General features: G+C 39.6%; 3 protein-coding genes across 4 annotated transcripts in view; 1 reads left to right on the forward strand and 2 right to left on the reverse strand.

Annotated features, from left to right (window-relative positions):
- Positions 1–7,226, reverse strand: part of LOC105458042 (adenylate cyclase type 3-like) — a 17,965-nt gene extending 10,739 nt beyond the window's left edge. Inside the window, exons 1-2 of the mRNA XM_011703072.1 lie at positions 6,118–7,226; positions 877–1,256 (exon numbers count right to left, since the gene is read on the reverse strand). Of these exons, the coding sequence (XP_011701374.1) occupies positions 877–1,256; positions 6,118–6,675 (938 nt within the window). The 5' untranslated portion in view covers positions 6,676–7,226. The remainder of the gene's footprint in view (positions 1–876; positions 1,257–6,117) is intronic.
- A 2,639-nt stretch (positions 7,227–9,865) lies between these two features.
- On the reverse strand, positions 9,866–23,873 carry LOC105458046 (alpha-tocopherol transfer protein). 2 transcript variants are annotated; one of them, XM_011703083.1, is made up of 5 exons: positions 23,808–23,873; positions 14,676–14,997; positions 14,060–14,154; positions 11,301–11,615; positions 9,866–10,568 (listed from the first exon to the last, which is right to left on the reverse strand). In XM_011703083.1, exons 2-5 carry the CDS (start codon positions 14,839–14,841, stop codon positions 10,218–10,220), a joined length of 927 nt encoding a protein of 308 aa, XP_011701385.1. In that variant the 5' UTR covers positions 14,842–14,997; positions 23,808–23,873; the 3' UTR covers positions 9,866–10,217. The 2 variants fall into 2 exon arrangements, with proteins under 2 accessions (XP_011701385.1, XP_011701384.1); XM_011703082.1 differs by lacking the exon at positions 23,808–23,873 and having other exon boundaries at positions 14,676–15,030.
- The window catches only part of LOC105458043 (alpha-tocopherol transfer protein-like), a 37,562-nt gene continuing 28,426 nt past the window's right edge, over positions 16,120–25,255 (forward strand). Inside the window, exon 1 of the mRNA XM_011703080.1 lies at positions 16,120–16,170. The gene's annotated coding sequence lies outside the window, so the exon portion shown is untranslated. The remainder of the gene's footprint in view (positions 16,171–25,255) is intronic.

The raw sequence follows: 25,255 nt of genomic DNA on the forward strand, positions 1-25,255 counted from the left end.
TGTGTAGTGTGTGTGTGTGTGTGTGTGTGTGTGTGTGTGTGTGTGTGTGTGTGTGTGTGTGTGTGTGTGAAGAAGAAAGAGATATTCTAACTATAAATAAAATATAACGCGACGACGGATGATGATCACGTAAGCCGCAAAGTGCATTTGGCGGCGATGGAAAACCCCGGTCCCCGGGGATATCGATTGCCGGTGTCCTCCAAGGACCTCCCCCTGCGGCAGGATTTACCCCGGAGTCGGAGTGGCCGAAGACAAAATCGACACGGGAATTCACTGATGGAATCAATTCCGTCGTCGAAACCGATCATACAATTTTCATTATCCCCCTCGGCGGCGGAAATGGAACGCGCCGAGCTTACGGAATTCCACCACTTTGCCGTACCGTTTTACGATTTAGCATTCGATAACACGCGAGGTCCCACTTAACATGCATAAGTACACATCGGGGAGAGAGACAAAAATAACTCGCTACCGCGGATGACAAATATTTAATTTTCCTCGAAATATTCGGCAAACTCGTTAAATGATAAACTCACTTAGCTCACCGAACGACTAACTGAATTTAATTTTATTTAATTGAAGTTTTAATTATCAGCCGACTCGGAGACGTTCGGATTATTTACGATATCGATCTGCGCCCGAACCGCGGCGTTTCTCACCTTGTGCGTGTTGTACTTCGCTCGCGAGATCGATAGAGCGAACGTAAAAGAAAAAAAAAACGTGCAAATGTAATGAGTAAAAGTGTAGCTGTTAAATTTACTAGCGTTGAACAATTCTCCCCTGGCCTGGCATAGAATTAACGCATTAATGGCAACGTCAATGTATCCATTAAAGAGAAAAAACTTCAAAGATGTATATATATATATATATATATACCGTTCGCTGAGCTGGTCAAATCGCGCGAAGAGCTCGTTGAGTATCTTGACCAGCTCGCCGGCGCTGTAGGTCGACGAGATCGCGGTGAAGCCGACTATGTCGGCGTAAAGTATCGACACGTTCTCGTGCCTGGACATGTAGATCTTCTTGAACTGGGTGTCGAGTGACGCGCCGAGGTCCTGCCGCATCTTGACCGCGACGTGCTCCGGCAGGACGCTGAGCAACAGCCGCTCCTGCTCCGCGCTCTGCTCCTCGATCATCAGCTGGACCTCCAGGCTCTGTCTGGTCTCGAGAAACGCGCGTCGCTGCTGGAACTCCGCCAGGCAGTAGCCGCAGGCACCCATGATAGAGGCGCCGGCGAAGAGCGTCAGCGTCAGGATCTACAGGACATGTTTTTTTGTATGTGTGTGTGTGTGTGTGTTACGAAGCTGACTACGAGCATCTAGCGCGCCACGGGAGCAATCTAGTCGCGTCACTTGGCGCAGAATTTATTACGGATCCTCCGTTAAGACTTAATTACAAATTGCGCGTCGGGTGCCTGCGCCGGCGGATTGAAAGGCAAAGGATTTGTTTCCATGGAAACGCCTAAATCTGAACAGATTGTGAGGCGTTAATTGCAGGCAGTGGAATTATTAGTCTTTGGAATACGGCATGTAGTGCTGTCTCTAGTATAATATTTAATATAAAAATAATATTTAAAATAATATTTATAATATAAAAAATAATCTAACAAAATGGGCAATTACATTTATTTTCAGGATTGAAAGGCAAAGAATTTGTTTCCATGGAAACGCCTAAATCTGAACGACAGATTGTGAGGCGTTAATTGCAGGCAGTGGAATTATTAGTCTTTGGAATACGGCATGTAGTGCTGTCTCTAGTATAATATTTAATATAAAAATAATATTTAAAATAATATTTATAATATAAAAAATAATCTAACAAAATGGGCAATTACATTTATTTTCAGGATTGAAAGGCAAAGAATTTGTTTCCATGGAAACGCCTAAATCTAAAATATCTAAAGGACTGATTGTGAGGCGGTAATTGACAATGGAATTATTAATCTTTGGAATTTGGCATGCAGTATTTTAGTACTTTAGTATAATATTAATATAAAAAAAAATTAAACAAAATGAGCAACTACATTTACATACTTTTAGGATTGAAAGCGAAAGGATTCCATGGAAATGCCTGAATCTAAACGACAGATTGTGAAGCAATAATTGGAGTCAAGACTTCGGAATTTAGCAATATTTTTAGAGTGTTAGCACTTTTTTGATTATAATATTTAATATTTAAAAAAAACTAAACAAAATAAGCCACTATATTAATCCTCAGGGTTGAAAGGTAAAGGATTTGTTTCCATGGAAATGCCTGAATCTAAACGAGAGATTGTTAAGCAGTTATTAGCAGCAACGGAGTTACAAGGCTTTTGGATTTAGCATGCAATATAGCATTCAAAATTTTGGAGAGTTAGCACTGCCTCTCTAATACAATATTTAATTTAAAAAAAATAAACAAAATAGACAATTACATTTATCTTCAGAATCGAATAGGAAAGCTTTGTAACACCCAATATATTTGCACGGCATTTTTTTCCCGTCGGCGACCGACGCGCAGCCGATATCTCGATCGCGAGGTCACTTTTCCGGGTGATACTCTACCATATTGGTGAACGGTAGTCAGTTCATTCCCAGTGAAAAAGCATCGAGCGCGTCGCGTATCGAAAGGCAACCTCTCGCATCGTTGCGCAGCGCCGTTCTCTCGTTCTCTTTGTACCTCTCTCTCCCTCCCTCCCTCCCTCCCTCTCTCTCACTCTCTCTTTCTCTCTCTATCTCACACTCTATTTCGCTCTCATTATCTGTGCCTCTATCTTCGTCGCTCTCTATTTTGACCTACCATTGACCAAACTCTACTCGAGTGTTACTAACGGCGAGCGCCACGTGCCGCGCGTCTACTTCCAGCTTTCGCTTTCACACGATATTTGCCGCCGAAAGTTCGGCACGCCTCTTCGGCCGATGCACCTGTACTGTTTATATTCTATAACAGCCGCGCTGTGCTATTGTAGATCGATCAGGCCAATTATCCGTTAAAATTCTCCGCCGTAACGCAATTTGCCGTAACGGTTGATACGTGCGTAAAACAGCGTCTATACAATTAATGAGACTTAAGACTTAAGATTTAAGAAAGTTGACCAATCACAATCGATTATTCTTCTTACTTGCACGGAAAGAACAATTTTGCTGAATCCAGATCTGAAAATAATTTTTGTTTAATGATCAAATTAATTTTGTGCGAAAGTCAAAATAATTGCTAGAATATCAAAATAGGCTTCAAAACGTTTTATAAGCAATACTTATCAGTTTTAACATTCCAACAAATTATTTTGATGATTCAACAAAAAATTATTTTCAGATCTGTTTTTAGCAAAATTTTTAGACCTTTCAACAAAATCGTTCTTTCCGTGTGATATGAATAGTCGACTATGATCAATTTTCTTTCTTAAGTCTTATTGTAGACTGCCGCATAAGTCGTATTCAGTATGCTCTCATGCTTCGAATATTAGCTCTTTCTTTTTGTTTTTACTTTTTTTTTTCATTATGAGTGAATTAAAGGTGAAAAAAAAAATTACGATATCTTGTGTCATACTTGGCAATTTAGACAGAATGACAGGTTTTCCGAGAAACTCCAACGTGGTCGCTTCATTTAATTCAATAATTGTGTTATTTTCTCGCGATGAAATAGATTGCAGAGAAAATATTGAGAGAGTGCGAGAGAGAAAATATAATGATGCAATCGCTTCATTAGGTTCCCGGTCTTCTGAAATACCTTCTTCAGTGGACGCGTCATCACGTGCACTTGAAACTACGCGTAACCGCGAGATATACGCAACACACGCGGGAGCGACAAACCACCACGCTTATCGGTGCGTTCAATGCCACGCTTTCAAAACAAAGGTACGTACAAGTCCAACTTTACATGGGCGATACACGGTGGCGCGAGTACTATTATCGCTTTAACAATGATATTACATCGTGTACACCGGGAGATCGATAAGACAAGCCCGTGTGCGACGAGTATAGCAAAAGTCGTACGTATCAATTTTCATCAGCGATGGAGCCAGTAATTAAGTTTGCAACGCGTATAAAACGCGTATTATCCGTAGATTAACTTTATCCAGCGAATTAACAGCGATAATTGTTGGAAAATTCTTTAACAATGGCACAGAGAGCTTCAATAGGTATAATATTCTCGATGAGCGAACACAGGCCAACGGTTTTCAACTCGACAGCCAACTTTTTTTTCCATTAATCACGGTTTTTATAAGTTTTTATAACTCGCAAAGGATTTAACTTAATTGCTTGAGATACCTTTGTTGTAATAATAATTACATGTAAAATAATTATCATAAAGAAAAACTTGCAACACAGCTTTTCTTTATAATAAGTATAACTATATATGATGCAGTATAATAAGAAAACTAAACGCAACGGATTAAATTACCGCGAATTATCGGACACCTACAAAAACCTTAATGGAGGAGAAGTCAATTGTAGTACCCTTGATCTCCGGTGCGACGACGTATCGATAAACGTAGCGTAACCCGATGTCGATCGCGGTGAGCGTTAACAATGATGCTTGGTGCCTAAGGTCAAGAGTTACCATCAAAAATAGTATAATTTGCAGCAATTTATAGTGCTGCTAAATACGTCATCGGCGTAGCCCACACACGTTTCACAGATATATGTTTTTAACCATATGTTTTAACAGAACGACGTTTTATCGTGATTTTAACGCGCGTTCGAGTCATTTAACAGCATAATTCTCAATCCGAGACAGAGGATCCACTATAACGAGAGAAAATTTTTTTTGTATTTGTAACTATAATTATAATTATTACTACTATAACGTTAGTAATAATAATTATATGTGTAGTTTTATTAACAACTATATGTAGTTTATATATCAAAACTTACTATACGTTATAGTTATTATTACTATAAAAATGATTGCAATTATCAGTATTTAACTATAATTTATAGTCATTTTCAGGGTAATTATATAAAATATAATTGGGCTTCAAAAATGACTATAAATTATAGTTAAATAATGATAATTGCAATAATTTTTATAGTAATAATGTATAGTAAGTTTTGATATCAACTATAAATATTTGTTAATAAAATTATATATATAATTATTATTATTGCCAACAGTATAATAGTAACAATACAATAGTCACATAATTATGCTTTGTAATTATAGTTACAAACACCAAAAATTTTTCTCTCAGTGTACAATCGAACTGTTCAAAGCTGACTTTTCACCGATCCAAAATCTTTCGCGTAAAACCGATTCTTGCAGGTTGTAATACGAAATTTCTAATTTAATTTTTTTTTCTTTTCACTCGCAACCGCGTACGGCGCGTATTCATAAAAACGGCGGAGATACGCCTCGTTGAACTTGGATCGATTGTTGGTGCACACACCGCCGGTCTACGGTTGACAGTGAATTAGTTTGTCGAAGTCGGCGTCGGCGACACACCGTTGTTTCCCATTCACCGCGTCGTGGATCGGAAAGCGCGGAAAAAGCGTTTCACCCCCTTCGTTCGCAATTGACACGCGCGCGCGCGCGCACGTAATTTTTACTCGTTTATTTATTCATTTTTTTTTTTCGTTTAGGTCGCGCGCATGCAATTGTGCCCGCGTCACGTTCGACGTGAAACGATCTCGAAACAAGACAGGCACACTTTATTCCCTCCTCTTGTCTATCGGATTTCCTTCTCCGGGGATATTAACGGAGAAGGAGCGGTATTCGCGTTCTAAGCTCGTGATCGCCGTTATCGCCGTTTTTAGGCACGATCGAAGGGACTGACTCATTAAATATAGAACGCGGTGTATATGAGTATTCAAGTTATTTTTAATAACTTTATAGAGGGGCGCTATAAATGGAAAGAGGTCACGTGGTGGATTACGCGAGCTTTCGCAGGGCTAGCTTTCGCATGGATTAAACGAGACAAGTGTTTTTCACGCGTCCGCGAGTTAAGGAAATCCGTCGGACGCGCTGCGCGCGAGACCCTAATATTGCCCTCGTCGTCCGATTCTCTCTCTTCGGAGTACCGTCTCGCGAGTGGGCGGGCGCGGGAATTCCAATCCTCTCTCTCGAGGACCCGCCGCCGCCGATTTGAATCCGCGATTGTTCCTCGACGAGATCGCGCGTCGCTTTCGTTATACCTACCAGAATGTCGACCGGCTGCATTTTAAGGTCCTCCAGCGTAGTGCTGGAGAGACCGATCACGGCGATGAAGTAGACGAGCACGCTGCCGAGCGCGAGGGACGTGCAGCGGCATAGCTTGAGCGGCAGGGTGGCGAACAGCAGGTAGAGCAGCAGCAGCATCCAACCCAGGCTGTCCCTCGGCGTGACCTTGGCGGACTTGAGGAACAGCTGTGCGGGCAGGTGCACGATCCACAGCTGCCCGACGATGCACGGCACCACCGACCAGAGCGAGTTGCACGTCTTCGTGCCGCTCTCGACCCAGACCAGCAGGCCGAAGTTGAGGCTGAGGAACACGGCGCTGACGCAACGTGCCGGCAGCTCCATCCACGGCGTCGACACCGTGTAGAGGCCGTACAGGATCGCCGACATCAGGAAGCACGTGAGGCCGCCGCGACGCTGCTGCAGCGACGAGGCGCGATAGAGCTTCTCGAGACGGGCGCTGCTGAAGTTTGTCTTCAGCAGATTCGACGGCCTGCCACAGCTCAGGTAGGATTCCTCGTTCGAGGTCTGCTGCGACATGGCGCCGGCTTAACGGTCGTCGTCGTCGTCGTCGTCGTCGTCTTCCGCTGAGCGCGCACCACGCACCGTCACATTACTCCTCTCGTCCGCACTCTAACCGCATCACCGCGTCCGCCGCGCGTCCACCTCTATGGGGACGATCGACCGATCACGGCTACCTTCTCCTCCTCCTCCTCGTGCAGAATGCACATGGAGCCCCCGTGGTTTCCGGGATAACGCACCCCCGTAAACACTTGCACTCCCCCGAGTGAAATCCCGGATGATGTATCCCCCTCGCCGCACGTTCCACCGCCTCGCCGCGATGAGGCGAGGGCGGACGGGGAGAGAGAGGTGTGAGTACACGTAGTCTCGCCTTGCCCGCCGACTCCAAGTTCTGGCCGTGGCCTGCAGCGGAGCTCACCGGAACGCGCGAGCGGTGCGCGATCGCGGCAGCGTTTCCACGATTTCCCACGAGCCTTCGCTGACGCAGCTGTTACCCGGAGGTTAACGTGGCACACGTATGTACACTCGGCGGACCGAGCACCGCTCTCGCACCGCTCACGCACACACCGTACACGCACACATGCGCGCCAAGACGACGAGAGCCGGACTTGAGCTTCCTCTCTCTCTCGGGGGATGCGGCGCCTGGCACCCGCGTGTGTGGGGTGCGCGCTAGCCAGCCGGGTTGCTACTACCGGCGCGGGTTCCTACTACCTCTTCTGCACGACCTACCTCCACGATTGCGTGCGCGTATATACATCGATATTCACCACCCTCGCCTCGCCACCCTCCGCGTCACCCCGTCCATTTGTCTCCGTCTGCCTCGCCGCCCCGCGCCGTTTTCCTTCTCGCGCCCTCGCTCCCGTCCACGTCCAGGCGTGCGCCTTGCGATCCTGACTGCTACCCGACCCTCCGACCCGGGTCGATATCAACCACCACAAACCCCAGCAGTTGACGCCAGGCCCTACCTGCGCCTCCTTTACAGTCCTACCTATGTACCCGCTGACCTAACTGCACCTCCGCACGCGCGGTCTCATCTTCCTGATTTCATCTCGAGTTCATCCCAGGAGCGGCCGAGTTCTTATTTTAGGATAGGACGAGCAAACAATTGGCTCACGTAAATCCTTTGGGCATCATGAGATATATAGCTTCTTTCTTAATCCAGAGATTCTCGGCTAATCAAGTCGTGGATAATTGAGACCACGATGTTCGGCGGGTATTATAACGATTTTACATCGGAAAGCAAAAGAAGAGCGATAAAATAATCGGTACCAAAATGAGTAAAAATTATAAACTAGAAATGTTTACAGGCTGATTTTAATTATGCAAACTGTAACAGAAATTAAATGCATTTTCTTTCGACCGAAGGAATAAATTTGAAACAAAATCATGTATAAGTGCCGTTAGTTTATAAAAAATTAATTATTACAAATTGTTACAAATATCTGAACAAAAAGAATGGTTTTCCAAAGCATATAAAAAAATATAAAAATTGTGCCAGATACAGATCTAGGAATATAGACCATTAAAGTAATTATACATATAAAATGCTCAAGCATGGTGATAATGCTGCAAAAGTTTTGACATTCTAGCAACCAGCTTGAGCGTTATATACAATTATTTTGATAGTCCGACAATTAATTTCAAATCTGCCCTAATTTTCATATATTTTAACAAAACCGTTTTGGTTATGTAATTCTTATTCTTTCGATGAATTATTAAGAAAGAAATTACAATGAAAGATATTTGCGCTTTGCTTTGCGTTGACGTATGCTGTTAAATCTTGGTCAATGATCTGTTAGAAATATAAAAAAAATTAGATCAAAATAATCTGTTTATTAACCGTTACTTTTACACGACGCAGCCTAGTCTTCATTAGTCCAATTACGTTGCAGTTCTCAGTAATCGTGGAACATCTTGTTTGGCTTTCTATTACCGCCTTCCTTTTTATTGCGATTAAAGACGTTACATCACTTTACATAGTGCAAAAACTAATCCTAGAAATCTTGCCAACCGATCGTTGCGCGAAAAAGTCTCTAATCATTTTCTATCTTTATCGATTAATGATCTTCAACCGCAAATATTATTGCATCCTGTTCAGCTGTTTGAGGTCGAGCGAGTGCAGGTAATAATTCATTAATTGAACACTAAAAAAAGTAATCTTGCAATTATAGCCAGAATTATTTAGGTACGAAAAATTAGCTAAAACGGATAAGTGATTAGTAGGCACTGCGATACCACATATGTTTTGTATTTGATCAATACAGATAATAGAAACAGAAATTATATCTGAACTATTTGTCAAATTTAGCACGAAAGTTCTTCTTTAATCAGTCCAGACTCCAATCCAGATTCTAATCATATATTTGGTTATGAGACCTATATTTTCTTGCATATATTCTTAGAATATTGTTGCTATAAATTCTACGTATGACAGACAATTTTTTAGCAGATACAAAAAACAGCGATATAATTTAAGTGTAATATTTAGAATTCTAACTGGAACAGCGAAAGATCTCCCTGAATGAAGCGTCATCCGATTAACTCTCGCGACATTCAACGAATCGCACTAAATGATTCACTCTTAATAAAAAGTTAACAGGATTTTTTTTCGCTTGCGGTCGTCGTTCTTTTAACGTCTTCATTTAATGACAATTCGTTTATCAATGGAACGGATTGCGTTGGCTACTATTTCTCGGATCACGTATTCCGCCGCGGGAATCATTTTTGTCGATTTCCACTAAAAACGCCAATAATCCGACTGGCTCTCGAGTCACGGTTCGTAGACGTTCTCTTCGCGTTCTCGTCGCGCGATCCCGCTACGAAGGGGTAAAGAAATCCGACGCGCGTCCGAGTCTCAATTAACCGGATGGAGCATACATCACGAAACGTGCAGCGGAAGAGTCACAAATAGGGGATGCATATCGTTCTCTCGATAGTGAATCGATTCGCGTTGATAAATCGCGGGAAAGGGAAATCGACTCACTCGAGTCGAGTGGGAATGGGACTCTCTGGGCGATGGGCCAAAATAGCATTAGGTTCATCAGGTGGAAGCGTGCTGAGAAACACAACGCGATCCTTATCGCGGGGGTATATTACGCTGTTAGGCGCGGTAAGGCATGATAACTGCAATCGCAACGTATCGTGTATGCGAAATGTCCGGAGTAGCTGGAGTAACGTATAGCTTGATACAGGCGATTATACTCGTCCATTTGATCGTAGCAAAAAACTTTTATTCAAAGACCTCAGTTACCAACGTTGAATAATACACAGTCGCACAATCGCGAGTACAATAAATCTTAGATATATAAATAATGCAAAAACGTTTTTCAACACGTTTTACGATGATCTAAAGTCAATACAAAATAAACTATGTAAAACATATTCAAGACGTGCTATAAATCTAATCTGAAAGACAAAAGATACAAAAAAAAAACTAAATGGTTAATAATAAAAGGCGTGCGATTTAATTGCTGAATTGGTGAATCGTGTATACAAAAATATCATGCAAGTTTTAAAAAATTTCCCTGAAGCCTCCTTCCGCTCAGGAACACGGGCGAACTTTATTTTTGTGCAGAGAAGGAGTCGCGTATCTCGTCCGTGACATAGTAGCCCATTTTACTCATCTGCTCGACGATCTTCGGATCTTTGATTATGGATTCGATCCACTTGTAGTAGGGCAGCTCGTTCCTCACGCCCCCGTACATCTTCGGCAGGCACTCGGGCGAGATGTGTTTGTGCAAACTCTCGTAGTTGCTACCGTGGAAGAACAGCTTGTTTCGCATGTTGGCGTCGAGCAGCGGTTTGAAGACCGCGAAGATCGCGTCGAAGACCCACGACTGATTGAGGATGTGTAGCGCGTGTATCCTGATGGGGAACGCAGTCACCATCAGGGACAGCATCATGCTTGCCACCTAAAAGAAGGATTCATCTTTCATGTCTCACTGACATGTATTATTACATATATTTTAACGTCCCGCCTTTTAATTTCATACATTACACGGAAAGAACGATTTTGTTGAAAGGTCTAAAAATTTTGCTAAAACCAGATCTGAAAATAATTTTTTCTTAAATCATCAAAATTTGTTGGAATGTTAAAATTGGAAGGCATTGCTATAAAATATTTTGATATTCTAGCAATCATTTTGACTTTCGCACAAAATTATTTTGATCATTAAACAAAAATTATTTTCAGATTTGGATTCAGCAAAATTGTTCTTTCCGAGTACATTTGTCGCAAACAATAAAGATTCCATGGATATGAAGTATATCAAAACTCTGATAAAAATTTTTCTTAAACTTTCTCAAGCTTTTAAAATTTTTGTATAAATTTCAAGATTTTTTAAATTTCTTTAAATTGTAGAAAATTACAGATTTTGTACAGATTTTTCAGATTTTTGAATACGAATTAAAACCCTTTTTAGAACTGTTGAGAATATCTACATTCTTTCTATAATCTTTTATATACCTAAATTCTGAAATATTTCAAGATTTCTAAGATTTCTTATTTTATAACTCTCTAAGAAATCTGAAGAAATTTAGATTTTTTCAGATATCTTCACAAATTTAAGATTAACAAATTCTTAAAAAATATTTTCATCGGAGAAAAAAAGAGAAAGAGAAAATAACAAGGCATCACGGTGTACCTGAGGCGTAATGGACCACGCGTGTGTCATCGAGATGTCCTTCAAGTCAAAAATGGCGATACCGCCCAAGATCTGCTGCCGCGGCTCGAGGATGCCGAGCTCGAGGATTCCGACTGTAGCTTTGAAGAGCTCATCGGCAGAGTATTTACGCGGATCCCAATTGCCGATACGGTAGATCATCAAGCGCCTGCCGCATGGGGTCCTGTACGGCGGCACCGTGATCACGTCGTCGTCACCTATGTACCTCATCTCAGTCGAGTTCATCTGCTGATGGATCTTCGGATGTTCCTCTTTGAAGTTGTAGTAATTCACTATCTATCGAAAGATTCCTTGAAAAAAAAAATCGGCCTCGCGCGCAGCTCGCGCTCTGTCGCTCGTACGTGCAAATGTCAAGGAAAATATTCCGTGAAATTTGCGTTAAAAAATCGGGAACGGGCGTATTATAACGGCCGTTAAGCATTCCATGCTAGTTCATTATTGCAGCCCGGTATAAGTACATTACGGATTCTTGTGATCGTGAGGGTTATATCGTTTAATCGATTATTCATCGGCTTCTCCCGGCAATTGCATTTATGAATAGCCCGTTTGTTTTCTTATGCATATGGAGATAAGGGGGAAGCGATCGAGTTCGTCTTGCTGATATCGAACGGCGAAATTGTTTTAAACCTATATCAATTTTCGTTTCACTTTTTCATTAAAATGTCGCAATTATACCGGCGATTCGTTCGGCCAATTATGCTAAAAGCGGATTAATAAGCGCACTGCACTAAAAGGCTAGATCCTTTCAACGTGCTTTCACTAATTCTAATTTTCGTAGAATACTACCGCGCCGCGTATTTCAGATCTTGAAAGGTAGATCAGTTCACCTTGACATAATTGTGCAACTAGAAGGTTCACTTGGTGTCCGCGCTTTATACTCGTATTCATCGATGTATGTTCACTATTAATTCCCGACAAAGGTCATAATCATAAGCACTCGCTATTTTTTGAACATTCCTTAACATTTCAGTAGCGATTAATATTCAAATTAAGTAATTGAGAATGACATCTTTATCTAAAATAAAATATTTTTATCTATAAACAAAAGTATGTTTAAACGACAGTCGGCAATCATTGAATTATCTAATCATACCTGAAAAGGAATTCGCAATTTTGCTGAAAGCGATTTCAGGCTAAATTACACAGAGCAATCTAGGATAATATAAGATAATGAAAGATAATAAACGTATTAAAAAGACAGAAGAAGACAGATAAGTTTATGTTGCGATTAAATCAATTTAGATTACCTATTCTCTTGATAAGATTACAAATAAAAGAAAATAAATATGTAAATTCAAATTGTCATTGCGATTACACTGGATTGATTGGCTTGGCACTTGGACATAATTGGGCATAATAAAATTTTCTTATTTTTCTGAATATTCAATTCCGCTAATAATTCCTAATTCGCAAATGACGCAACTCTCTTTAAAAATTCCTGACTATGCATGATTGAGTTTCTAATGGCATTCAAAAAAAGATAAGTAACTATGTATCTACAAACAACAAATTTTATATTCAACTAATTTATGCCTCTACTAAATATATAAATTAGATATACATATTTAATTGCAAAGCAAGCGAAGTTTATTATAAAAAATAGCGTTATGAATTTCTAATTACGTTAATTACGAAATAAATGCACGACTCGACGCGACACGCATTATTAAGCGTTGTTTGTTAATTCATCATTTTATATTTCTCAAGCGGTTTCTCTAATTCTGTAGGGAGAACCAATTACGTACATATCGTTGTATCGAAAAATTTTAGGGCAGAAGAAAAGAATTTTAAATAACTGTGAACAATTTTAAAAAAAGGTTTTTTATCTCTAAATAAATTATACGCACATATTTTACGTTAATTAATTCACTCTTTAAATTTAGACACTTTATGAGTGTTGTTTTTTTTTTTGCAATGCCGATTTTAGCAATTGCAAATATCTTAACGATTTAACTGTGACAGTAATTTCTTTTATTTAGAGATCTGATATTAATTTGGCGACAGAAAACATGTATTTAATTGCTTTGTAAACAATTTTAATTTAACAAGAATATTTGAAAACGTGTATATGATAATAAAGTATCGCATAGAGGTGTCTTTTTCAAAAATTTGATTACGTAACTAATTTTTTATCTATATGCATATAATCTTATATAATTATCACATAATTTAATTCCCCAAGGAGTCTTTTTTACTTTAAGTTAATTTGTTTATTCACCAAGATCCTTCAACGTGAAGCAATAAATATTTTTTTATATCCAACATGAAATAATCAGTAGTGCTACGTCAGATAAAATCAGATTGAATCAGATTAAATAAATACATCCAGAATTAATGTTTTATTTTTTCATAAAATTATAAATTAATTGATTTTACGTCGCAGTTATTTTAACTCTTTGCTAAATCACAAAATCTCTCAACATAACGCTATCGTTAACAAATGCTAATAAGTGCTGATTCATATAAATTTTCCATTAATGGCGTATATACCAAGCAAAATGTGTAAATGTCATAAAAATTGTGTACACGTCGTCTTTCTTTTTCTCGTGGCTGACGTTCTATTTCTGTGCGCGAAAAATACTTATCGTCTACTTTACGTGACAAAAAGCACATTGACGCGAGCATACTTTTAATAATAAAAGCATACGTCTCTTTCATCGATTTAAACTGTCCGCCTCATCGCAAATGTCATTGTCAATGCCTATACATCTATAACTCACCAGCTTATGCGCGCTCTTTATATTAAAGTTCCTCGCGCGAAGAAATCTGATGAGAAAATCGTCGTCCATCCTGTGCGGCAAACACTCGCCTTTCTCTGCGAAAGAACGCAACCACAAACTCATTAACGAAACAATAACGTTTTTATTTGATCGCGAAATGTTATAAATTCTACAAATATTTTGGTCACTTTTCAAAATATATTTAATTCAAGAGATTTTCTTTCAATTCTTTCTGCAAATCTCTATCCTAAGAGAAGGAAATATCTCGATCGCATTTACAAACAATAGAAATATCTACGTCTGTTTATGGAAATATTTCAACGTCATTGCGACATCAATATTCCAACGACAATCAAATTTAAAACTTTGCAACAATCAAAACTTTACGATTATAACAAATTAAATACTACACATTTTTAGGCTCAATAGATTGAAAATCAACACAGAGCCGGCGGATCATAGGCCTTTTTATTTATTGTATAATTAATTTGCGATTATACTTGTCTCGCAATAGAATAAATCGCATCGCACTGCCGATTTTACAGCATCAACACTCTTCCCCGTTAACGATTATATTTCTCCGAAGGGAGACTAACGTTCCATTATTTCAAATTACCGTAGATCATGTCACGAAACTCCTGCAGCGTCTGACACTTGATCTCGTCGGTCTCGCCTAACTCCCTTCTGGCGTACTCCATGACTTCCGGCGGTGGCTCGCACAGATCCAGGAAGATCTTCTCATCGTCATCCTCCAACTCGTGACTGTTCTGAAGCTCCGGCATATCGTCGGCACTCTTGGCAGGCTCTAGATCCTTCCGTCCCTTGACATCGGACGTCAGCTTGCAGTCGGTCCTCTGATCCGTCGAGCCACTTCCGGTTGGGAGACCGTGGTCCACCGGGGTCCTCGACTCGACGCCGTTGCCGCTCTTCTCGCTTCCCTGCGGCATGATAGCAACACGGCAGATAGAGACCCGATTTCTATTTCATTTAACGTCTACGGGAATCCCCCGGCGTGATCCTCCTCGATTCGTGTAGCCTCGCTCGCTCGCGCGAAAAAGCGAAATCGCGCGCGGCTATTCAGTCGCGGATCGCGCTCGCGCAACTATACGGCTGCCTGTCTCTCCGGCTTTACCAGATAACCTCCTTCTACCGATAGCCGTATACACACATCTACACGCGGATAGATTGATAAACGTATACACACCGTGACACCGCGTTTACGTGCGCGCGTGTCGTTGCGCGTGCCTGCATGTTGCGAGTGACCAGTGCATGTGCACGAGGCAAACAATGATCTCTCGCGGATCTCTCTCTCTCTCTCTCCCCCTCTCTCTCTCCCTCTCTCTCGACGCTGATTCAAACTTTTATTCCTGTGGCCAATATTGACCATGCGGGACGACTTGTCCTTGAATAAAGATTATTTAAATGCCGCGCAGTTACGGTAGCGCGAGCCTTGAGTCTGTCAAACTCAACTCTCGGGCCGACCAGACCCGACTAGGTCTAGTTCGCACATCAACAGTACGAAGTTCAAAGCACGGCGTGATTCATTCTTATTCGATCATCCATGGCGACGCGAAAGAAAATAATTGTCCTTTTTTCTGTGCCAACAACACTTTATGCGCCTCGTATTTCATGTAATGAGTCTTTTATTACAGAATGAGACATATGGAAGTGATCAAGTTCGAATCAATCGATGCCGCAAATAGATATCGGAAGCTACACAGTTTAAAAAGAATATCTTATCGTTGATGCATTACGACCGACAACAACATCGTAAAATAGTGAATTATATAAGCATCTCTCAAACGTCCGCGACGTGTTGCTTTTCATTAATAATTGTATTTTATCACGACTCTTGACTACAAATCGATCAAGTGGCGCGCGCGCCACTTGGAACTAATATACCTACACCCGTCCCGCAGTCTCCGTGAGTGTTTCGGAGTGTATCATAAAAGCTTTGCCTCTCTTTCCCGTGTCGCAATAACACGCCGTTGTCGAACACGATAGCTATGTGTACTTTTCGCGAGAGCGCGCGTTTCGTTGTCGCTGTGTGCGCGGCGTGACACACCGCAGAGAGCTACGCCTCCTTCAAGCCTCTACGAAGCCAATATCCGGTGTGTATACGGCGGTATTCTACTCTTGCAGCAATGTCCACTTGCCGCCGTTTTTAATGCTGGTCATTTTCTCGGAATCGCGCGAAAGAGAGAGAGAAAAAGAGAGAGAGAGAGAACGCGCGTATAATTAAAATCTATCCGCGCGTTAATTCCGCTGCAGCGAACTGCCTCTCGCGCAGTCAGGATATCCACCGTTGCTCCGTGTGTGCCTATATATAGGAGCGACGCGATTTACATCCTTTCTTTTTCTGTCTTTCTTTCTTTTCTTTTTTTCAATAAAAACCAAGCGCGAATTATGCAACGAGTCTGATCTGCTGTCTGCTTGTCTAAGACGGGCCTGACAGACGGTTACATCAGCGTCACGGTATTGTTCCTTTTCCTCGGTAGACGGCTATTTCTGTTTTCTAAGACAACACTTATTATCTTCTTGCACTCGCTCCGAAGGTGATTCTCTTTTTTTCTCTCTCTCCCTCTCTCTACGATCGGAGGTGGGCGATATCGCGCGCACATATAATCAGAGAAATATAGCACGCGTATAAAATATAATTGAACGCATCACGGACGCGGCGGTGGGACGAGCGGACGCCGCGCCGGTTGCGTCTGTAAACGAAACGCGCGGAGGAGGAGGAGACGAAGGATCCGATATAGACGCGATGAACGTCAATGAAGAAAAGCGGACGGGTTCGTCGGCGTTCCGGCGCACATTTCACGCTCGCGGATCGAGATGTGACTCCCGGCCTCGCGCGCGGAGCTAAAACGCGGCACTGCCTCGGCGAAAGATGCAACTCGCAGTTTCCCGCGAGCGCGGCGCGATACTGTTTCGCACGTTACACGGCGGTTCGCCGATTCGCGGTGAACGCGATGGTGTAACCGTGGCGCGCATTTCTTTGTACCGAGCACGCGGCCTCGGCCGGCTGCGGTTCGCATTTCGCCCGCGCGCGCGTCCCGGCCGACGTATAACGAAAAACCATCACCGCTGCTGCAATGTTGAATGACTATTAGTAACATCTTCGCGTGTCCGAGGCCGCGAGCGGGTCTACCCGCGATGCGAGGTCGTCTTACAAATAGTTACGGTCGAGAATACGAGATTATCGCTATTCCGAGCAATTCCGAGTAATTAGTGGAGAGGGCTCTTTTTTTTTAATTAGAAAATATATTTTGTTAAGCTAGCTTTCCGCTTTCGACTTCCTTGCGCACAATTCTTATTTAATTAACATTTCTCGCAATCATCATTTTTCCGTGCACCGTGTAATATCTTTTATTTCAATTCTACATGAATATTCATCGTGCATTGTCTAACGATATTGATAGCGCACAAATAATCACTTGGCTGGTTATATTAATTTCATATATGGTTTCAAATTCCTTTGCTGGCTTCAAATTTTAATGTTTAACTTGGATGTTTCTGAGTATTTTTATTCTTGTATTTCTTGCATTTATAAATGTATAATAATATATAGTCACGACTATGTCTATATATATATATATATACATAATATAAACAAGTATTAGATTAACTAATATACTTTTACTTAATATAATCGTAATGATCTAATACTTGTTTTGCTTTAACAACACATATTATAAGTATAATAATTATGGCGTGTACAAACTTTTATTAATAACCGTAACTTTTTGACATCATAACTTTTGAGTTATGAAATGAGTTAAGAAATTAAATGAAAAAAATGTATGAATTATAATTTGTACAATAGTAATTTTTCGAGCAGCGATTACACGTAGCGCCTTTATTTAAAAGCCTCTCTTTTAAAAAAAATTTTAATTCGTACGTAAATATTCATTGAATTATCTAACAGATCTTTTCATATTTTACTTTGTTTAATAGATCATTTTATGAATGTCAATTTTCTCAAGAGATCTAAAAAAAGAAGGCGCGTTATAAATTCTTCGATATTCAATGCAAAGTGTTTTTATCAATGATTAAATTATAAATTATGTTGAGGAAATATTGAGATGCAGGCATTAATAACGACGTTAATCAAGTTTTTTTATATTAAAAAAACGTGATTTGAATCGCGCGTGTACAATTACACATCGACATATAAAAATACATAAATCATCTTCAAGCAGATGAAGTTTTATCGGCCGGTACATTCGCGTGTTGCATTCGCAACACATAAAATAAATTATCTGCGATCTGTGGCGTGAATTCTCAAGGTCCATCAGCGGCGCGACTTGCTCACGCGATACATACCCCTCCGAGCGGCTGCATTGTAAATTCCAGTCATTCCGCTGGAATCTAGCATCTTCTCGACGTACCGGGCGAGATCATTAGCAGCGCGGCGCGGAGGCGCGTGTATTTCGCGAGCCGCGCTCGCGTAAATCACCCGGTCGTGCGAATTTCCAACGTTACTTCGCGAAGTCAACTCTGTTCGTGCTCGTTATCTCTGCGGTGACATAACGCTATCGTCCGCGTTGTCACGCGCGTCGTCACGGCGCAATGGCGTATGCATGCGAACGCGGCAGAAATGTCCGAGTAGCCGCCTCATTGTGCCGCAACGCAACGCGGTGAGAGAAAGGCTTCTCGCGCGCGGAAATCGTCACAAAGCGGCCGCGGGCCGCGGGCGTGAGAGAAGAAAACGACTGCATGGGTATATATGCGGTCGCGCGTATAGGAAACCGCGTATACATACGTGGAAATCGCGCGGACTCGACTCGCGAGGGAAACGCGCGATGAGAAACGATATTTAACGAGGGAGCGAAGTCTATATAGGGGAGCGTTTTTTGGAAGACGTCGCAACATCTCTGCACCGATTGTACCTGGGAAATGACTGTAACGAAGGCGCGCGCGTTGCGAAATATGTCAGGGTCACCCTATTGCATCGACAGTCCGGCACTTTCACTGACGACCGGCGGCGTCACGACGGTTACGTATCGCGTGCACGTCGCGTTCGGACAAAGACCTATTCTCCGCCGGGGGGATCAACGGGGCCAATTGTCGCGTGATTATCGGCGAATTCCGCGGGAGATGATGAGCGAATAAAAGGGAATTGGAGAGAGCGCGGATTTGATTTTACAATCCGAAAGGATCGGTGAAAGATCGTGCGCTGCGTGCGCGGATCGCCGCCACTCCGGGAGGAGAGCCTCGGCGAGAGAATCTATGAGCTGTGATCCCAGCTGGGAAGAATGCACGCGCGCGAATGTATTTACGCGTACGTATACGCTTATATTAGATCTCCTCGCGAGTGTGCATCATCGCGTTGAACACGTGATCGAGCATGAAAGTTCATGTCTAACCAGTCGACATAACGACGTTCCGTTGACGTAATCTAAGTACATGTTATTAGTGCTTTTTCTGTCTGTTGATTTCGACGGTATTTCATCATACGTACATATGTGCCAGCAGTAATAACATATTTTCCACGTCTAGCTGCACTACACTGCGTTATACATTTATCGTCGGACCCATAGAATTCTATGAAATTATACTCTCGTCTTGCGTCATTATTGCGTTTATTTATGTTAATCACCGCCGGTAGTCTTGTCCACAAAATATCGAAAAATTGTGCCACATTGTAGTGAACTGAAAGTAAACTGGCGCCGTAACGACGTTGCAACATCTGAAAGATATTGCGCTAGTGAGCATGCTTTTGTTTTAGACAGTTTTATTCTTTTTATCGAAATATCTGTACGTTTCCTGTTTTATTGGGAGTCACAATGAATAAAGATAAGTTAGCGTAATATGCTATATAACTAGTATGTTCGATAAATACACAAAACTTGAGCTAATTGAGCTACAAGTATTTATTCAAAATTTTTACGATAAAAAAAACATTTATTTATATATATTCATTCAAAATTTTGAATTTTCAAAAATATTTATTTATGAATATTTTACGATTAAGTATTTTACAAGTATTCATATTTAGATAAAAACAAATGTAAATTAAAAAAGAAAAAATGGTTGCTCCAATAAGCAACCGTTGCTCCTTAACGTGCTTATAATCACAATTAGCATGATTCATTAGATAATATATTATTAGATAATTTTGTCTTTAAAACCTGTAATTAATTAAAAAGAAAAACACAATTATGATAATGATTTGATCTGTCACATGTATATTATTCTTTTTATATATTCCTTCTGGAATGTGGTTTTCTCGTACAACATAATGTTAATTGATGAATTGAATATCACACATGATTCTCTGTTCGGTTTTATCTTTACAGATTTCTGTTTATTCTATGCTTAAAATAACTGTGTGCAAACAGTACAGTGAAGTGTAATAAAAATAGAAGTGAATGCGAAATCGAAAATATTCGTAATCGTGTTCACAAATATATTCATTATGAAATTAATAAAAAGTATTTATTCATTTTCCGGTGAATAGAAAGAAAATTGTATTCATACTCGTATTCATACTTATATTCATATCCATTAATCATTCATTTTTTCGAATATTGATTATCGGACACACTAGCTGTAACGTTAATTGTATTAACAATGAAAACATTTTTATTTATGCTAAAACCGGTTTCAAGTTCTTACGTTGAATTTACATATCCAAGTGTAAATAGTTAATTTAGTATAAATAGCTAACATAATGTGGCAGTTGTTATTTGAATATTTTGTTGAATTGATTATTTATTAAAATAACATTTATGAATAAGTAAACAAATGCCATTACAATAATATATTTTAAAATATAAATTCTAAAATAAAACATATGTGTTAATTTTACTGAAGAAATATATGTTTCCAATTTGCTCAAATCGTGTCAGTATTACATTTTTTGTTAGTTTTTTTACGTAATATTTGTTTGATTATCAAAGAAAAAGCTATGGGAGTTGGCGCGGTAAATGTGCGCAAATTAATCATATCGTATCATATCACTCGATAAAATAATTTAATAAAGTAAAGTACATAATTTGAAACTTTCGAACGTTTCGATGGCTAACTTTATAGCCATTACCAGAGAATTTCAGTTAATTAAAATTAATAAAGGTGAATAACGCTGTGGCACGCAGTTCATAAATATTGTCGAAACACCGTTGCATAACTGGGTGGATCTTAAGTATTATGAACCTAATAAATGATGTATGAACTAAAAGAAATAGTGAATAAACTTAAGAAATTAAAAAATGAAATAAACTCATTAACAGTCATATTAATTAGAATAGACGAAATTCCGCATGATAAACATAGTCAAAAATAATATAAGGGTATTAATTGTAACTCGTAATCAAAAAATAAAAACAAAAATAAATTTATGCCAAGCTATTATATTTACAGTTAGAATTCAATAATATTTGTGTTACTTTTTAATATATTCATCTTGGATTAAATTAATACAAAAATTTGGGTGGGACACGTAAAATGTTTTCAATTTAATACAAATTTTTCCAATTGTGTATATATTCGTCTTAGAACTTTACTTCGAGGAAACTCAAATGCAAATCAATTCCCTTGAAGATTTCGATAAAAATATTTTATTTATTCTGTTTTGTATACTGTATATTCTCTGTGAAAAATTCCGACAAATCTTAAAATGCTAAAAAAATAATTTGGTTGCTACCCTAACAGCACATTTCATCGATGCAATGTTGGTCGAATATAATGTATGTTAATGTGTGTCGCCAATGAATTGCGTTACTGTAGGGTATCCCCGCAATACTAGGGTACCGCAATAATTTTCCAAGAAAAGCTTAAGAGTACCTTGCATAGACTGTTCTGAAATTGAATTCTACTTGTCTGGCAAAGGCTGCGAAATCCCCCAAGGTCGATCTGCATGAAAGCATGATAAATCGTTCCGCGAACGAGTTCCCTTTTCTTTGCGGATCGCGTTAACTCGCCCGTGACATAACTCGCGTACTTTTACATCAATCTTCATCTTTCGGCAAACGTAATAACCGAAATTCTTCGTTCGCCTTCGGATCTTGAAAACTTTCTTGGGGAAAACTTACTCTACGGAGAATCCTCGATCGGGCGGCGTCGAGACTCAAGGCTGCGCGCCTGTCGATATGCAGCCGCATGCAGTTGCGTGTAACGTAGATTGCATATCAGCCTTGTGTCGGCGTTTTCTACCGAGGTCAGATTACCGAGAGCGCGAAAATTTTCGATTCTTGCTATTCTTCTTCTTATCATTAATATCGTATCGAAACTTTCTATAGTCGTGTCTCAAACTGCCGTTTACGTAACGATAATTTTACGTGGTATTCAAATATAATAATAAAGCCGTTGATTTACATTTCTCTATCATGCATAAAATTATGTACCTATTAATCTCGACGAAAATCATTATTAGAAAGTTGATTTATGAGAGCCCATGAAAATATCGTTGCGTTATCTATGTACATTCAATGCAATTTAAAATCACTTCCCTTTGCTGACAATTGCACGCTTTTACTTCTGCGAGATCGAAAGTGGCATTATCTCATTCTGTTTTCATTCGGAAATGCCGTGATAAACTTTGTCGTTCCGCTGTAGAGACTATGTTTTTATCGTATGCAGCATCTTTCTCACGAAATGTAGATAGCAAATATCATTCCTTGTAATCGACGCGATGATTGATATTGTTCACGAATTGTTACCTCTTTTACACTTGTTCACTCTTTTTTAGAAAAATTTTGAATATAATTCGGATTAAATGTTTATAATTAAAGAAACACGCATAACCAATTCTATATTTACAAACAGGTATTTATAATTATATACTCCTATTATTTCTGTAACGTATATTTTTATTAGATTATTATTAAAATAATTTATAACGGCACTGATTCGTACTATATAAATATTATTACGTTTTCTTTTATCAACTCGATATTTATAAGATGAAAGCAAGCAGAATCATTAATTAATTAATTTTACTATTCTAATAATTATAATTATTCTATTATTTATTAAAATTATAATAATTGTACTTTATATATTTTATTTATTAATGGTAACTAATAATGAATAAGTGATAGATAAGTTATATAAATTTGATAAATTATCTTGATAATGTGCTTGTCAATTCTTACATAAATTTCTGAAAAGATTAATCTGATTTTTTCTCACATGTATTTTTAATCATTTCTCATGATGATTAAAGTCAAAGTGTACAAGAGGAAAACATCGTCGAATATAGCAATCATAGCATCATATTCCGCATTGGAAATGTTTTGTAGGATTAGACGTGAGATTAATGCTAATAATGCATAAAAATATATATGTAAAACACATCGAGACTCATAAATATTGTAACTTCCGTAAATACTCGTATTTAAACACATTGCCGTGAGTCATTGTTTGTCTAAAATTGGCGGAATGTTGCATAACTTGCATAATCGCGAAGCATCGACATTACAACATCGGATATTAAAATTAATTAAATTTCTCTTTCTCTCTCTCTCTCTTTCTAATTGGCAGATGTAACCATTTAAATAAAACATAGCGAAAAACTTGCCTCTTTGGGAGAGATAGAATTTCCAACGTTTCGAAATAGGAAAAAAAACCACTCTTCAATAGCTCCGTATTCAAACGGATTCAAATACGAAAGTTTCGGATTGATCCGGCGAAATTAGCAATTGCGATTCACGCCGATGCTCGAGACGATAGGCACGTTATACTTCGCGTTCTCTCTTCTCCCGAATTCCGCAATCGGGATTCGATTGAATTCCGGGCAACTCACCGCCGAGGTAAAACCGAGGGAAAACCGAGGTACGATCTTTACGGGGCAACAATCCTGTGGGTACTGACCGATGAATCGTACCATAAGCTCTCATGTACTCTCCGACCTCTTCCGCATTTGCGATTCCGGCAGCGAGAAAGTTGCACGACCGCCTTGATACAATCGCCTTTCCATGCACCGCGAGTCCGATGGAAGGGCCATCGTCTAACCGCTCGTGAACTCCGTGCCGATCCGTGGCTTCCGTGGAGGGCTCGCAGGAATTTCGCGGGAATTAACCGTTACTCGACACCGGCGCGATGCGCTGCGGCGCGGCGCGGCCGCGGCGACGACACGTCGTGCCTCTGCAGGCTCCGCCGTCGTCGCATCGCGTCGCGTCGCACCGCTTTACGCAATATTGCCGGACGAGATTGACCGAGTGACCGTTTGAATGGCCGTATTTACTTTAATTTTATTTCTTTTTTTGCAATCAAACCCGACTATCGACTTGCAAGATTGCTAACCTGTATGATTAGCGGAGTCACGTGGCATACAGGTAAGTAATTGGTGCAAAAAATCGATGAAAAAAATTGCATTATGCAATTAATATTTTAAAATGCACCATTTTTTTCGGATCAAGGCTGCGCTCCATAATTATGTACTAATTACCCACTGCAAGACAAATGAGATGACCAACAGCCTGCAAAACGAGCAGTAATTACGTAATATACCGCAGATACAGCAACGTATATGTATTAGGCGTAAGCAATTCGATTACAATACGGAATTATTTATTTCATTCAACCTCCGTTGTAATTAAGCTCATAATACAAATGTACGATAGTAAATTAGATTTCGTCAATTTACATATGTGCATATAATAATAATAATAATATGTATATTAGATTATATTAATTTATGACGTAATGCAATCTCTCCGTAATCTGAATTAATTAGCGCAAGATACTGTGGCTATCAATTCGGATTATCGGATTTCACAGAAATGATAATATTTTCACATGGAGCTATAATTAGCACATTTTGTATATATTATATATTATAATATTATATAGACATATAATTGCAATAATTTTCGGCATCGCCCTGAAGCTTCTCATCTGTGCAAATTTTATTCATTGTGGTAAGATTTGATAAATTCCAATACAATTTTCAGTCATCTGTTTAATAAAAGAAAAGGATCGAATCACTCGTATCATATACACGGAAAGAACAATTTTGCTGAATCAAGATCTGAAAATAATTTTTGTTTAATAATCAAAATAATTTTGCACGAAAGTCAAAATGATTGCTGGAATATCAAAATGTTTTATAGCAATGTTTATCAGTTTTAACATTCCAGCAAATTATTTTGATGATTCAACAAAAAATTATTTTCAGATCTGTATATATTTAGCTAAATTTTTAGACCTTTCAACAAAATCGTTCTTTCCGTGTATCGCTTGTATAAAGAG

This window comes from Wasmannia auropunctata, unplaced genomic scaffold, assembly GCF_000956235.1.
Source record: "Wasmannia auropunctata unplaced genomic scaffold, wasmannia.A_1.0 LD334722.1, whole genome shotgun sequence".
NCBI classification, from domain to species: Eukaryota; Metazoa; Arthropoda; class Insecta; order Hymenoptera; family Formicidae; genus Wasmannia; species Wasmannia auropunctata.

Excerpts from the sequence above, each read along its gene's own strand:
- LOC105458046 (XM_011703082.1), bottom strand. The coding sequence starts at position 15,006 with ATGCCGCAGGGAAGCGAGAAGAGCGGCAACGGCGTCGAGTCGAGGACC. Across the intron at positions 14,155-14,675 it reads GTTTCGTGACATGATCTACG|AGAAAGGCGAGTGTTTGCCG; the intron begins GTAATTTGAAAT and ends GTTCTTTCGCAG. Across the intron at positions 11,616-14,059 it reads TAAAGAGCGCGCATAAGCTG|ATAGTGAATTACTACAACTT; the intron begins GTGAGTTATAGA and ends ATCTTTCGATAG.